This window comes from Phacochoerus africanus, chromosome 10 (genome assembly GCF_016906955.1).
Source record: "Phacochoerus africanus isolate WHEZ1 chromosome 10, ROS_Pafr_v1, whole genome shotgun sequence".
NCBI lineage: Eukaryota > Metazoa > Chordata > Mammalia > Artiodactyla > Suidae > Phacochoerus > Phacochoerus africanus.
In genome coordinates this window covers 101,103,526-101,119,994 of record NC_062553.1, presented here as the reverse complement: position 1 = coordinate 101,119,994, position 16,469 = coordinate 101,103,526, and the positions used below count along the sequence as shown (strand labels likewise).

The following is a 16,469-nucleotide window of genomic DNA, read 5'->3' as shown; positions in this document are numbered from 1 at the left end:
TGGTGCCCACAGTGTAAGTTCTAAAATAAATGTTTCATTTTCTTTTCTTGAATGAATGAATGAATTATGGGTTAAGTTTGTACTATACTTTTTGAGAAAACAGCTTTTACTCTATTTCCTTGCCTGCCAGCCCCTCTCACTTTTAGGGTTTTTACTTGCCCACAGCATTTCTTACCTAGTACTTAATTCTTATTTTTCAAACCCTTTGAAGTGCTTTCCCAAAATGGCTTTCCCTATGTGCCGATGCTGTACTTTTTATTAATTTTCAAGATCCTTTACTCATGTTGCATCTATATAATTCTATCTCATGTGAGTTTGGGTTTTTATGAGCTTATTCCGTAACATTTAACCATAGTTAACACTTGGGGTAACTTGCCTTCCCTAGACATTTTGGAACTTATAAAAACTTAATTTGAATCTTTATAGCCAAAAGCAACAGGCAGGTGTCAGACATATTTAAAAAGCCCTGGGAAAGATTGGGAAAAAAACAGTAGTGATTAAAAGGGCAAGATTGCAAGAGCATGAGATATAAATATTATACTTGAATTTATGACTGATAGGCTTTGAAATACTGAAACACAGTCAAAGATAAGTCAGGTTTAATTTTCATTAGATTAATAGAACGGTTGTACAAAAATTACATTATGTTGTTTTTGTTGTTTTATAAATTTGAAATCTTGGGCATGGAAATATTATAAACAACACTGCTGCCTAATAAGCCAATTTATTGCACCAAACTTACTTTTGGTGGTTTTCTTGGTCACTCTTATCAATGAAGCACTTATCTAGTTGGGTGAAATGTGGCAGGACTAACATAACATAGTTATTTTGATAAATTAGAAGAGAAATAACTTTATCCAGTTTCATCAACCTTACCTATTCTAGGGAATTTATGTGTTTCTTTTTAAAAAAGTTAAATAGCTTATGAGCAAATATAATATTCATAGACCATTTCATATGTACCTAATCCTTAAGGTTAGATATTAATGGTCTCTTGCTTATAATAGTTACCAATAAAATTCTTACTTTCAAATTAATCCATTCTGGCAGCCCTTTATTGAGGGTTACACTTTGCCCTTGGGTTTACACTTGATGTGTTCCTACAGATACTTTTGAATTTGAATTGCTGGTACTATGTACAATATTAAGGGAGTATTTCCTTTTCTTTTTAATATTTATATTTTTTTAGACCCTGGAGAAAACTGAGGACATCAGTTTTTAGAAAGAAGGTAGTTGTCTGGGAATCTAAATCCTGCATTCTTAAAATCATTTCTGTCATTTAACTTATTTAGGTCTTGCGACATTTCACCTAACCCCTGTGCTTTGTTCTCAGGTTTTAAGTGAGGTAAGTTAGAGTAAATGACTCTCCTAAAGCACTTGCACTAATAAATTTCTATGAATAGCTCACACAATGCTTGTATTCTAATATGTTGTTTATACTTTTTGTCTGTTGGTGGTTAAATATTTGGGGCATTTCCTCTAACAGTCAGGTGTAACAGATTAAGAGACTTGAATTCCAATCCTTCATTTACTAAGCCATGTGACTGTGCACTTTAACCCTTTTCACTTCGTTTTTTTCCTCAAGTTATGGTAATAAGAGTATTCACTTCAGAGGATTGTTTTAAGCAGTAAGGGAATAATGCATACCAAGCATTTAGCAAGGTTTCATAAATGGGCTGATGCTAGTTGCTGTTTTCTTCAGTTTTTAAGAATTGGATACACATGTGACATCAAGTAGGACAAAAAGTGTAGTAGTATAGCTTATGATTCCTTCAGTTTTCTGTTAGTATTAAAATAAAATATATATCTTTGAAACTGAATTTTTAATCTTTGCAACTTGTACCAGAATACAGTGCTTTTTGGCAATTTGGACTTCAAACATAAAAAAACCTTTCTTGGTGATGATATTGTCTTAACTTCATATAGAACTCCGGATTCATGTGACACAGGAGTTTAGCTGCTGGTGTTGCATTTGTAGGCCAGTCATCTAGGTAGGATTCCTCAACATATAGTTCTGTACAAAATCACATCTCTAGAAGCCTTTCAGAACTTTTCATTACTGCTATGACTTGTTGGTAATATTTGACTTGAATTCTTCTAAGCCAGATTTTCTTCATAATGCTAAATTCTTAGGTTAGACTTTCAAATCTTTGATTTTTTTCCTTTTATTTTGTCTTTGGAGCAAAAGCATTGTTTCTAATTAACAGGTTTTCTATAGCTCACCTCTAGGTAGTAGTGGAATAGTCCTTCACTGATTAAAGCTAGAGTCAGCTCTATGAAGAACAGTAATCATTTCTCCAGATTCTACCAACTGTTTTCCTTCAGCTAAGCCACATAATTAAAAGGCAGTATATATGCACTGAGTTACAGTCTAACATGTGTCTAAAAACAAGCTTATAAAATTGATTTGGTATTTCTTTAAAATCTTTTAAGAAGTGAGAACACTGCCTCTCAGCATAACTAATGTTTCATTGTTTGTCTTTTTTTTTAACCATTAAATATTTTATATAGCATAGTAAAAAGAATAACTTAACTGGTAAGAATAACAAAAATAATACACCCTCTGAAAATAAGTAAAATATAAAATGCATAAATTGGTTAAAAAACAGTGTAACTATATAAATATGTCCTCACAATTTGTTACATCTTATTGATTCTTCAATAAAGGCATTACACCATTCTAGATGATGTGATAAACAAGACATTATAGACTTTACATCGTATCATGGAGAGAAATGGTTATTAATAATACAGTTGTAGACCTATATTATTTAATTGTACAGTTACATTAATTATAATTATCATAAAGTCTTTGAAGGAGAGGAAATCAGAATCAGATCTAAGAAGACTTCAGCATTCCAAGAATGATGTCAAATGACCCCCTTCATGGTAGATTATGCACTTATTTACTATGAGATATATTTCTTCTCGAGATTCCTTGTTTGTGTATCAAGTGTAGATTTTTGGTTTGCAGTTATTCTGTGAAGTTTTGATATAAGAGTCTATATGTATATGAGATTGTTTTAAGTTGTTGTTCTCTTAATTGCAAGTTCATCTCCAGTGTCCAGCATTTGTACCCACCTCTTCTCATCATTTCTGATTTTGGTGGTTTAATCGTGCATGGATGATTTCATGTCTTTACTGTATATATACCTTTACTGGTGAGCCTTGTCATTTGTAGAATTTTTGTTTCCTGTTGCTGTGTTTTCTTTTCTGCCTAGAGAAGTTCCTTTAGTATTTGTTGTAAGGCTGGTTTAGTGTTGCTGAATTCTCTCAGCTTTTGCTTACTGTGAAGGTTTTGATTTCTCCTTCAAATCTAAGTGAGAGCCTTGCTGGGTAGAGTAATCTTGGTTGGAGATTTTTTTCCTTTCATCACGCTAAGTATATCATGCCACTCCCTTCTGGCCTGCAGAGTTTCTGCTGAAAAATCTGCCAATAACCTTATTGGGGTTCCCTTGTATGTTACTTGTTTCTTTTCCCTGGCTGCTTTCAAGATTTTCTCTTTGTCTTTAATTTTGGACAGTTTGATTAATATGTGTCTCAGGGTGTTCCTCCTTGGGTTTATTTTATCTGGTACTCGTTGTGCTTCCTGGATTTGAGTGAGTGGTTCCTTTCCCATGTGAGGGAATTTTTTGGCTATTATCTCTTGGAATATTTTTTCTGTCCCCTTCTCTCTCTCTTTTCCTTCTGGCACCCCTATAATATGGATGTTGTTGCGTTTCACATTGTCCCAGAATTCTCTGAGACTCTCTTCATTTGTTTTCAATCCTTTTTTTCTTTTCTGTTCTGCCTCCGTAATTTCCACTAATCTGTCCTCCACCTTGCTTATTCGTTCTTCTGCCTCCTGTATTCTGCTGTTGGCTGCTTCTAGTGAATTTTTTATTTCATTATTGTATTTTGCATCTCTTCTTGTTTAAGTTTTATATCTTATATCTCTTTGGTTAGTGTTTCCTGTAAGGTATCCATCTTTGCCTCCAGTTTATTTCCAATGTCTTGCATCATCTTCCACCTCAAAAGTGTAAAGTCTTTTTCCTGGAGGCTGAGAATCTCCTCCTCGCTTAGCTGATTTTCTGGGGTTTTTCCTTTCTCCCTCATCTGAGTTATATATAGTTCCCTGTCTTTTCATTTTTATAGGTTTTTGGTGTGGTGACCTTTTTACAGATAACAGGGTTGTAGCCTCTCTTCCTTCTGGCGTCTGCCCCCCTTGTGGCTGAAGTCAGTATGGAGGGCTTGCTGTAGACTTCCTGATGGGAGGAGCTGATGCCTGCCCACTGGTAGGTGGAGCTGATTCTAATCTCTCTGGTGGGTGGGGCTTAGTCTCTGGATGGGATTAGAGGCAGCTGTGTGCCTGAGGGGTCTTTAGGTAGCCTGTTTACTGAGGGGTAGGGCTGTGATCCCACCTGGGCTGTTGTTTGCCCTGGGGCTTCTCAGCAGCTGACTGATGGGTGGGGCCAGATTTTCCCAAAATGGCCACCTCCAGAGAAAGGCATGGTTGCTGAATATTCCCAAGAGTTTTGTCTTCAGTGTCCCTCCCTCCCAACAAGCCACATTCACCCCTGTTTTCCCAGGATGTCCTCCAAGAACTGCAGTCAGGTTTGACCCAGATTTCTATGGAGACCTCACTCTGCCCTGGGATCCAGTGCACGTGAAAGTCTGTGTGCACCTTCTAAGAATGGGGTCTCCATTTCCCCCAGTCCTGTGGAGCTCCTGCGCACAGGCCCCACTGGCCTTCAATGCCGGATGCTCCAGGGGCTCTTTCTCCCAGTGCTGGGTCCCCACACGTGAGAGTTTGATGTGGGGCTCAGAACTCTCACTCCTGTAGGTGAGTCTCTCTCTGTGAACCAGTTAGTTTTCAGTCTGTGGAGCTTCCCACCCAGGAGGTATGGGGTTGTTTATATCGTGAAATTGCCCCTCCTACCTCTTGATGTGGCCTCCTCTTTTTCTTCTGGAGTAGGGTTTTATCATTTTTAAGGTTTCTGGTCCAGTTGGGTGGAGATTGCTGGGCCTTTAGTTGTGAATTTTGTTGTTTTTAGGAGAGAAGTTGAGCTCCAGTCCTTCTGTTCCACCATCTTAATCTTCTTTCCATTGTTTGTCTTTATTCAAATTAAAGGTATTTTGGATTGTATTATTTAAGAAATAATACAGTAATTAAATAATTAAATCATTGATAGTGAAGTTAGAGTCTCTGTAGTGAAGATCAGGTCTCTGTAGTATCTTTGGAGAATTAAGTATAAAACCAATTCTGTTGTGTAAACATACTTGATTGGAGACAGTTAAGTATCAGTGTACAAACAATTGATATACATATCAATTTATATTAAATATAAATAATATTTAGTTATCATAAGCACTGTTCCAAGCAAGTTTTCCTAATAACTTTGCTTACATTTAGTTTATCGATTTCTTGGCTGTTGCTAGATTTTAGTCAGGTATAGAAGTACCTTTAAATATTAGATAATATTTTGTAGTATGTCATAATTATACTTTTCATGCATCTGCCCCCTAATTAGACTCAAATATTAATTTTTATAGTATGTATAATGTATTACTCTGAAATAATTTTGGGAAGATAATTTTTGTTTTGTTTTGTTTTTGTTTTTTTTTGCTTTATAGTTCCTAGGCCAGGGGTCCATTTGGAGCCACAGCTGCCAGCCTACACGACAGCCACAGTAATGTGGGATCTGAGCCACATCTGCAACCTACACCACAGCCCGAGGCAATACCAGATCCTCAACCCTCTGAGTGAGGCCAGAGATCGAACCCACAACCTTATGGTTCCTAGTCGGATTCATCGGATTCATCTCCACTGCACCACTATGGGAACTCCCGAGAAGATTGTTTTTAAAGAAAAGAGGAAATAGACATAAATAGATGAGAGATTTCTTGAGGGGGAGAGGGAAACATTTTCGTTAACCTTGTTAATGTTATATAAAATTTACTGAAATCATTTTAGATCACTCAGATCAGGCGGAAAGATAAAACTGTCCCTCCTCCCAGAAATACTTAAGGATATCTGTGTTGATGCTGTCAGATAACTCATCTTAATTGCAAATAATGAATGGCAGTATCTTTGGAGCAGCTGGATTTTGTCAGCCTGACTTTTTTTTTTTTTTTTTAGGGCTGCCATGGCATATGTAAGTTCCCAGGTTAGGTGTCAAATTGGAGTTGCAGCTGCCAGCCTACACCACAGCAATGCCATATCTGAGCCACGTCTGCAACCTGTACCCCATAACTCACAGCAGTGCCAGATCCATTAACCCAGTGAGTGAGGCCAGAGATCAAACCTGAATTCTCCTGGATATTAGTCTGGTTCATTACTGCTAAGCCACAAAGGGAACTCCATGTCAGCCTGAACTTTGAGTTATTCTTCCTATCCTTCTCTTATTTTTTTCTGGCCACGCCATGGCACATGGAAGTTCCTGAGCCAGGGATTGAACCAATGCCACAGCAGCAGCTTGAGCTATTGCAGTGACAACACTGGATCCTTAACCCATTGTGCCACAAGGGAACTCCTCTTTTCTTATTCATCTCTTTGACTATTCTACCTTGAACCCTATGTGTTCAAGGTATATATTTGTTACCATATTAATCGTATTTCAGTATTTTTAAAGCACTCATTGTGGAGGTAGTATAAAAAGCAATATTAAAAGATTGTCTTCCCTTCATGAGGCATGTTTGTAACTTGAACCTAACTTTTGTTCATTTGTCCCATCTGTTCTTTTTTTCCCCCACTTTTCCTGCCTTCTTTTGGATTAGATAAGTATATTTTGATATTCTAGTTTATCTCCTATATTTTCTTGATTGCTAAACCTCTTGATTTTACTTTTTAGAAAATACTTGCTCTAGGATTTATAGTATACAGACTTCATTTATAGCCTAGCTTCAAATAATACTATACCAGTTTATGTATAATGTAAGAGTCTTAAAGCAGTTTATTTACCTTTGGATGGAGAATTTAAAACTGAGCTCTGAGTGTTAGGTGTGTCTATTACTCTTGTGGTATTGTTGCTCTTAGCTTCTCCTAGGGAACAGCATTCAGGAGAGAACTCTGTACCTTCTCTCCTGAAAATGCATGTACATATATATGCACACACATTTATATCTGTATTTATTTACTTACTCATATGTATTGAAAATCTTTTTTTTTTGTCTTTTTGCCATTTCTTGGGCTGCTCCCATGGCGTACGGAGGTTCCCAGGCTAGGGGTTGAATTGGAGCTGTAGCCGACAGCCTATGCCAGAGCCACAGCAATGTGGGATCCGAGCCACATCTACAACCCACACCACAGCTCACAGCAACGCCAGATCCTTAACCCACTGAGCAAGGCCAGGGATCGAACCTGCAACCTCATGTTTCTTCGTTAACCAATGGGCCACCACGGGAACTCCTACCAAAAATCTTGAATTAACACTATTTCCAGTTTCAGTTCAGTACAGCAGAATTCATTCTTATTTTCTTCCTTTATTTTTTTATAACTCTTCTCTGTTACTGAGACACCTAGCTACTATTATACTTAATATATTTACTTATTTAATCAGTTCTTCTGAATATAACCTTTCTTGTCAGCCTTCTGCCCCTTTTTTCTTGGGCTGAATATGTTTCTCACTTACTCAGGCTCCTCACCTCCACTTCATGAGGAGGAGGATGGTACCAGGCCATCTTCTCTCTTGGGTGTTGTCCTCATCCTGCTCTGCCCCTCCATGTTGCCCTTCTTTGACATCCTCCACATCCTACATCCTGATACTTCCAACCTCTCCATAAGAATACCTGTCTTACCCCGACTGGGGCTGCAGTATTTTATATTGGGCTGCTCCCTCATGTGAACACCTTTCTCAAACTGCTCACTACTCTATGCTGTTCCATATCCTTGTGTGGGAACTCTCCATGCTGGTCTCCTGACCAGCCTGCACAGGAGTACTGTCCTCACCCTATTTACACCTCATCGTGAGCCACTCCTCCAGGGAGAAGTTCTCTTTACCGCTCTTGATCTTTGACTTCTCAGCTAGGTGACTGCTAGCCACCACTGACTCTTGACCTTCTGTCTTATCCCTTTACCTCCTCATGGCTCCGAAACTCTCCAACTCTACACTGCCTGCTCTCCGCCCCTTATGCGGTTGCTCTTCTCAACCTACACCTGGTTATTCCCAATGTGTTGACCTTTTTTTTTTTTTTTTTTCTGATGATAAACTCCATTTGCTTCCAAAAATTTTCTTTCCGTGTTCTGTTTTTTTCTGACTGTTTCCTTTATGATGATTATAGTTTTTCTGTTCTAGTTTATTAACTCCCTCTTTCCATTCTAAATGACCTAACATAGTAGTAATGTCATTGCTGTTAAGGAATATTCCTTTATTCTTTTACCTGGAAAGAGTCTTTGTGTTATTTTTCTCTTCATGGCTTTCTCTATATAGTTGTGATTTTTTTCCTCAGTGTATTTTTATTTGTTAAGAATATGCGTAATCTATTAAACCATAGACTCATTATAGACACTTAATAAATATTCCTTGAATGAAAAAAAAGAGTGATTCAATGCTTTTATATGTCAGCAAAGAGATTAAGGTGCTAGCTGTTTTTTTCTGATCTTTCATGCCTTCGATTTTGTGTGAATTGTTACTCACAGATGGAAAGTCATGATAGTAACTCTGCATCTCTTTGATATTTTCCATGGCTGAATTAGAGCAGTTCATGGCACATAGGAAATGTTTAATAAATGTTAGCCTTTAGCCCTATTTATGGTTATAAAATTTTTAATTTTAATCAATTGGGATAAAATATTTTTAGTGAGAGGTATATTTCTGACCCTTGCTGCACTGAATATATTGAGTATCTTTTTTTCTTCATAAATTAATTCAGCATTATGAATGTCAAAAATAGTATAAGTCAAATTTGAGTTAGTGTCCTATATACCTCTTATTCTCTCACTTTCACATCTTGCTACTCACAACAAATTAAGTTGATTTTATCTGTTTAATTTGTGGCTGTGTTCTTATTTCCATTCCATTGTTTTACCTTAATCCTGCGCCTCATCATTTCTGATCTTTCCTGTTTTAAGAATTTCATAACTGCCATCTCTACTTCTAGTCTCACATGTTCCTCTAAACCATCTTATTATCATACCCCTGTTGTCAGTTAACTCCCCCAAGACTCTTTCCATTGCTTACAGGATAAATTCTAAGCTTGTTTTTGACATGCTCCTGACCCTCCCTGTAAGTAGCTATACTGTTACTGCCTTCTCTCAGCACCCTAAGCTCTACCTGTTCTAAATTCTTAGATCAGTTCAAACTCAAGTTTGTTAAGATATATAACTGAAAAGTCAGTGAGTTCTGAGTCAAGCGCTCTTTTGCAATTAAAACACATATAATTATGGAGTTCCCATTGTGGCTCAATGGTAATGAACCCAACTAGTATCCATTGAAGTTGAGCATTGGATCTTTGGCCTTGCCCAGCGGGCTAAGGATCCTGCGTTGCTGTGAGCTGTGGTGTAGGTCTCACTTGCAGCTTGGATCCCACATTGCTCTGGCTGTGGTGTAGGCCAGCAGCTGCAGCTCTGATTCCATTCCTAGCCTGGGAACTTCTATATGTCATGGGTGCAGCCCTAAATATATATATACACACATCTATTTTAGCCTATCGCTGACCTTTTCCATTTCTTTCCATGCCTTGATGTGTTTTATATTGATGGTAGTAAATTAACTGCAGACTCACCTGAAATGTTGCTTTCTTTAGAAGCTTCCTTGACTTTAAGCAGTTCCTTTTCTATGTTTCAGTGGCACTTATATATGCCTCTATCTTAGTACTTGCCATACCATGTGGTAGTTATCTTTTTAATATGGTGTCTTAACTGAAGCTAATTATAGCCCACACCGATCTGTGGAGTTGATATTATGCTGGGGATTGCCATGAGCTTCAGTCAGTCTGATTTATATTTGATTGGTGTAAATGTTTAAGAAATACTCAAACCGGTGTCTGGTTACATGCTCTGTGTTGTCTGGACCCATACTTTGCATGGGATCAAACATGACTCTTGTTCAAAATAAGGTATTTGTGTAATATGTGTGTGTGTGTGTGTGTGTGTGTGTACACACATATGTGTACATGTGTGTGGAGAGAGACACATACACATACATGTCTGTTGGATTTGGAGTTGTGTGGGGAAGGGTGTCAGCAGAAGCCAGATGCTGGGAAGAAAAATTCAAGAAAGTTCCCATAGCCAAGAAAAATGTTTGTGGGGCAAACTTTATACCAGTATCTGAAGGGAATAGTTGTGGTTCTCAGGACAGCATCATCATCATCAGTATTATTTAACCCCGTGACTTCTTGTGATGCAATGACTGTGTATCATGATAAAGTAGATAGGCATGCTCTAAAAATGAAAGCCTACCATTTCATACAATATATGATATTTTAGGTACTTAAGAAAAGTCTTAAAATTCAGAAATGTTAAATGTCAAAAAAAATGCATCTTTGAATCAGTGATAAGCAGTCTATTGCTGGCAGTCCAGCCACTTTTTTGAGGATTCTTCTTTTACTTCTTCATTTAGTAAAAGTTGATAGAATTTTATTATTGGAAGTCCACATCTTTTATCCTTGATACTCCTTCTAAAATAGCTGAACACAGGAAAGGAGAAGTGATTTCTCATCAACTGTATGAAATGCTGAGTAGCAGTTATCTGAAGGGAGATTGAGGCAGAGGCTGAGTAAATAAACACTTTGGAGGGTAACAAGTATTATTGTCATTGTGAAAATGTGAAACTCTGACTGAGGGTTAGCAGTGTTGCTGGTCCTAAGATTTTGCCTGTGGGAGTTATCTCCTTTGGCTGGCACAGTGGCTAAGAAGAGCTTGTTTGGCTCTGCAGATCTATAGAGTCACTGTCTACATGGCCAAACCAAATGAGAACGAAAAGCTTGAGAGCAGCATTTATATCAGAAATACTTAGGGATTATATGATAATGTCATTGATTTCATGATTCCCAATCCATTTTCAGGAATTATCGTGGAATCGTAAAAATAATAGCCCTGAGGTCTTGCTTCTTGTCAGAGAGGGCTGTTGATCTAGTATTAGATTTTCCCGTCTTCAGTGCCTAGTACCATGCCTGATACATAGTGAAAATATGAATGGATGAGTAGGCAGATGTTGAATAAGATGTTAAACTATTATGTTTAGTCACAGCCATTATATGTATTGATATGTAGTTTTTGAAACATAGAATTACTTTAATTTTTGAGATGTAAATAATACCCATTGACAATAAGCCAACTCGGAGTTCCCTTTGTGGCTCAGTGGTTAATGAACCTGACTAGGATCCATGAGGATGCAGGTTTGATCCCTGGCTTTGCTCAGTGGGTTAAGGATCCGGCATGGCCAAGAGCTTTGGTGTAGGTTGCAGACACATCTCAGATCCTGTGTTGCTTTGGCTGTGGTGTAGGCCGGCAATTACAGCTCCATTTCAACCCCTACCTGGGAACCTCTATATGCTGCTGGTGCGGCCCTAAAAAGATAATTGACAAAAAATTTAAAAATTTAAAAAATAAGTAAGCTCAAGAAGCTAATTTAATTAAAGGAACGTTTTTGTTTATTTTCTTTTCCTCTTTTTATTTTATGTGTATTTTTTCTATTTTATTGAAAGACATACATGTAATTGAATTTATAAAGACAATGAAAAATTGTTTTCTTTTCATGCAGGGACCTGAATTAATGAATAAATATGTTGGTGAATCTGAAAGAGCAGTTAGAGAGGTAAGAAGATTATCCCTTTAAGTGAACTCTGCATAGGAGAACCACAGTTCTGTCCTGTATGGTTTCCATTTTGTTGGGTGTACAGATTTTGAAATTTCCAAATCCAAATCCTAGTGGTATATTTTTTATTCAAGCAGATATTATTATTATTATTATTTATATAATTATTTTAATTTTTTTCCATTATAGCTGGTTTACAGTGTTATGTCAGTTTTCTACTGTACAGCATGGTGACCCAGTTATACATACATGAATGCATTCTAAGATACTATTTTAAAATGTAATTTTGATCATGTACAATACATTGTTTTTGTTTTTAGACATCAGAATATTACCAGCCTTTAGTTTTACCAAAAAAATAACAACTATCAGCATTTCATTTAAAAAAAAAGAAAGGGATCTATCTATACTTAACAAAGAACGCGTGATCTCAGAATGAGATTTAGGTCCTTTTAACTAAGTAGTCCTTTAAATCAAATAGGCTTATTAGTATATGAAAATTTCACTGTCCTCTCCTTATTTTATTTATTTTACCTTTGAAAGGTGATTTAGAAAATACATTCCCTCCTCCCTCTTAAGTTTTAAAGCCAGTGCCTGATTGGCCTGTTGGCTTTTCCATATTGCTGAAGCTACACTATTGGGACATTCATGCCAAGTCAAGGCACTGCAGTGGGGTGACTATACCAGTTTGAACACAAGTCTTGGCTTTCCTAAGGAGAGATTGGCCTAATTAATACAGACATCCTGTATCATCACAGAAGCTAAGCAAGGACAATGGAATGGATGTCTATATTTGTGAAATATGTGGTACCAACCAAGAGTATTAGAGATTGGAATCTATTTTTTTTTTTTTTGCATCTGAGAAATTTAAGTCACTTTTTAAATACTTTTTCCTTTGAAATGTAGATGTTGATCTGTATAAAACATTAACTGATAAGGATAGCACCATCATTGATTAAAATATGAAAAAGGAAATATTTATTAATATTAATATTTTAGTAACTATTATGTATTTGTGGCCAAAACTGGGGGCCTAGCTTACAGGTAACATACTTGAATTTCTTTCTGTCTATGCTGACTTTTTCCACAGTTGCCCCCATGGCTGTGTAGCTAGTCTTTGTTGTTGATCGTCTGACTGGTGGTCTATCCAATTTATGCTCTTCCAAGTTTTGACTATTTTTCCCATACAGTCTTCCAAGAGATGAGCAGTGTGTTTGACTTTTGGGTATATGGGTATTTTACATGCTAAACTTTGGCTGATTTTTTTTTTTTTTTTCTGTACCCATGCCATGTGGAAGTTCCCAGGCCAGGGACCGAATCCCCACCACACTAACAACATAAGCTATCGTAGTGACAACACTGGATCCTAAGTTGCTGCACCACAGGGGAACTCCTTAAACTGTGGCTGATTTTATACATTTATGACTTTTTTAAACATATGTTCATGATAGATAATAACTGTCATTTACTGAGCTTTTACTGTGTTCCAGGCATTATACTAAATGCTTTGCAATCTTTTTTAATTCAGTTCTTAACACAACTTCTGAGGCAAGCATTTATCATAATCTCCATTTTAGAGATGAGGAAATTGAAGTTTAGAGAAATAAAGTTACCCACTGAAAATCACACTGCTACTTCGTGGTGGAAGTGGGATTTTAATTGAGATTGTCTGATTACTAACCAAACTGTCCCCTACACACCTCTAAGATTATGTGACATCTTGTGTCTATTTGCAGGTAAGCAACATAGAAGAAGATACTTTTACATCCATAATGAAGTGATAGGTGTATACAAATTGATTGGTTTGTTGACTTGTACATAATAGATTTGGTTCAAATATGGTTTTCAAACTAAAACCAGCTATGGAGTTTGCTGATTTTTAGCTAATGTGCCATTTTTTACACCAGATCTTCCGAAAAGCAAGAGCAGTGGCTCCTTCCATTATTTTCTTTGATGAACTTGATGCCTTAGCAGTTGAAAGGGGCAGGTAAGAAACATTTAATAGGACTGCTAATTAATATTTTCAGTTATAGTGTAGACAAACTAGCAGTTCTTATACAGATTTTATGTTTTAATTCATTTGGATTAAAAGAAAAAAATTTTCAATTCAATGTAGTTTTTTTTAGTATCAAGTAAATTGTTCCATGTCATCACTCTATAGTATTTTCATATACAATTTTTTTTTGGATGGTATCCATTTGGGGCATTTGAGTTTTTTTTTAATAGTTTACTATCAAGAGAGAGCCCCCTGCATTGCCTATCAAGATTTGGATTTTTATTGATATATTATTAAAACTATAAGTGAAGCTCAATTAAACATAATTATATGACAGAGCAGTACTCAATTGTAATAAAAACTATTTTTGTACAGATTTTAGTATTGTCTGGATTAAATCACGTTTCCTAAAGTATAATTAGTTACAGTAGAATTAAAAATTAGTATTAATAATTTTTGAATCTCAATCAAAAGGATTATTTATAATATAACAAATATATATATAATATATATATATACCAGAACTGTTTTCAAGTATGACTTTTTTTCTGTACAAATGTTTACTGATCCTTTCAGAAATATGTTCTACAGGTACTTCATTTTGGAGAATGTTAATTTTATGTATTTCTTTCATAGCTTCCTGATTATACATTGGTATATATATTGATCATAAAAGTTTTGCTGATGGTAATTACAGTGATGGTAAAAGGCACCTTCTAAGTCTCAGTGTTAAATTCAATAAGAGGCATTGCTGCTCTTTTCTTTACCAAGTAAAGCTGCCTAATCAGATAAAAGTATAAGCTGTCGCTAGGCAGCATTAGGAGGTAGCTTGCCTTGCTTTCTACCCTTCCCATTTAATATCCTGTAAATACCTATCTTGTTATTTAATGAGTTGAAATATATGAGTCCTTTTGTTATCTCTGAAGTAAGATGGGAGCAAAAGGTTACAAATTGCTTAAGTTCACCTTGTCTACAAGAAAAGAAGAAGCCAGAGATCTTTGCTAAAGTAGGGTGATCTGCCACATTTATATGACATCAGAGACATCTGTTTTTGGACCCTAAAAAGGGACACGGTGGGAAACATTGTTAAATATGAACTAGATGGGAGATGAAAAAATGTCACAGAGTTCTCATAAAATGCTTTTGAAATATAATGGTGTGAGAAACTAGATAAGGCACTTGCTAATAGTAACCTGTATTTGCAGGGAGTTTAGCTCAGTAGGAATTTGCAGATTTATTAGAGATGCTAATAATTTGCAGCCTCTAGATCTCATTTCCTCTAATAGTCTTCATATTGTGTGAGCCCTTCCTCGGTGGCTCGTTCAAATAAAATACAAATAAATTCTACGTAATGTCCTTTGTATAGAAAAAAATCTTGGTCAAGTAGGTTGACATTCCAGAAAACAAAGATAAGGCTGACTAGCAAATGAATGTTAATAGTCCAAAGTAGAGAGTTTTAGTGGTGCTTTAGTTGACCTGAGTCTTATATAATTTGGTTTTCATAGCCATGACAATTTCATAGAATGATATTCTGTTTTCAGTTGTTTTTTCCCCATAATTGTGTGAGGCCAGCATTGCCTAGAAAGTGATTGTTTTATCTAGTTACAGTGCTGTTACCTGAAAACTAAAACAAATAAAAGCTTTACGCATTTATTTTTGTTCTTCAGCTGTTTGAATTGGACACAGTTTCTAGAAAATGAAAAAAAACAGCTGTTGATAACACACAAATACAAAATTCCCCAAATACTAAACCAATTTTATGTGGTGTTAAAGAAATAGAAAACATGAAAAAATTAAAAATTGTATAAACTAGGAATTTTCTATATAATTTTGGCCTGTAGAATATTCATTGCTTTCATTTCTTTAGTTATTATCTGTTTTCTATGATAAAATTCAGTTCACACTCATATGACTAGTCCCAAAATGTCAGTGCCTAGGAAGACTGTTTCTTCTTATCAAGATTTTAACTTGCACACTTAAGGTGTGTAACAGATTGAGCTGTGAATTATGATATATGCTAATCCTTACTATCCAGTGCATTTTAAATCAATTATTTTGACTATTTGAAGTTATTCAAAGGAGCCATGAAACTGAGGACTGCAACCTGCACATTGTAGATAATAAACATACTATTTGCTTAGCTATAGAAATATTTGTGCTTTCAGAAAGATATTTTTCATGTTTATCAAAGTGTCTACTCTATTTTCTCCTCTTCCCTGCCCCACTGAGTTTCTGTGGGACTTGAAAAATAAATAAGCCTGATATTTACTTCTGTATTTTTTTTAAATTATGGATGTTTTAATAAGTTTTTTTGTCTTATTTCATATTGTGAATTGGAGGAAATGTTATAAGTTTCCCTTTAAAAAATGCTTTAATCTTTATTGATCTCTAAAACATTTGGGGACATTGAAGATACTGTTAAAGTAGCACAGCTCTTTAGGAAGTGGATAATATGGTAGGGAGTAAGGCACCAAGTTAAGAAAGAAGCTGGATTATACCAAGCTAATAATAATAATGTTGGATAATATTCATTTAGTGCTTATCATATACCATAAGCTGTTTTAAGTGCTTGATAGGTGGAAAAGGAAATCACAGAAAGGCCCCTGCATTAATGCTAAGTAGGACATTATGCATTTGGTTCCATTATTCTGCCCTGCTTCTCAGCCATCTTAAATTTTTACCTTTCTCAGGATTATAATGGGGAGGAGAGAGCAAAATGGGCAGTAAATCATCAGTCT

At 36.0% G+C, this 16,469-nt stretch overlaps 1 protein-coding gene across 3 annotated transcripts in view; it reads left to right on the top strand.

The window, feature by feature from the left end:
• SPATA5 (spermatogenesis associated 5) overlaps positions 1 to 16,469 on the top strand; it is a 320,569-nt gene that overhangs the window by 67,354 nt on the left and 236,746 nt on the right. For 2 of the 3 annotated variants that reach the window (XM_047798607.1, XM_047798608.1), the window contains exons 12-13: positions 11,682 to 11,735; positions 13,643 to 13,722. In XM_047798607.1, coding sequence (XP_047654563.1) covers positions 11,682 to 11,735; positions 13,643 to 13,722 — 134 coding nt within the window. The remainder of the gene's footprint in view (positions 1 to 11,681; positions 11,736 to 13,642; positions 13,723 to 16,469) is intronic. The other variant, XR_007137477.1, reaches the window with a different exon arrangement.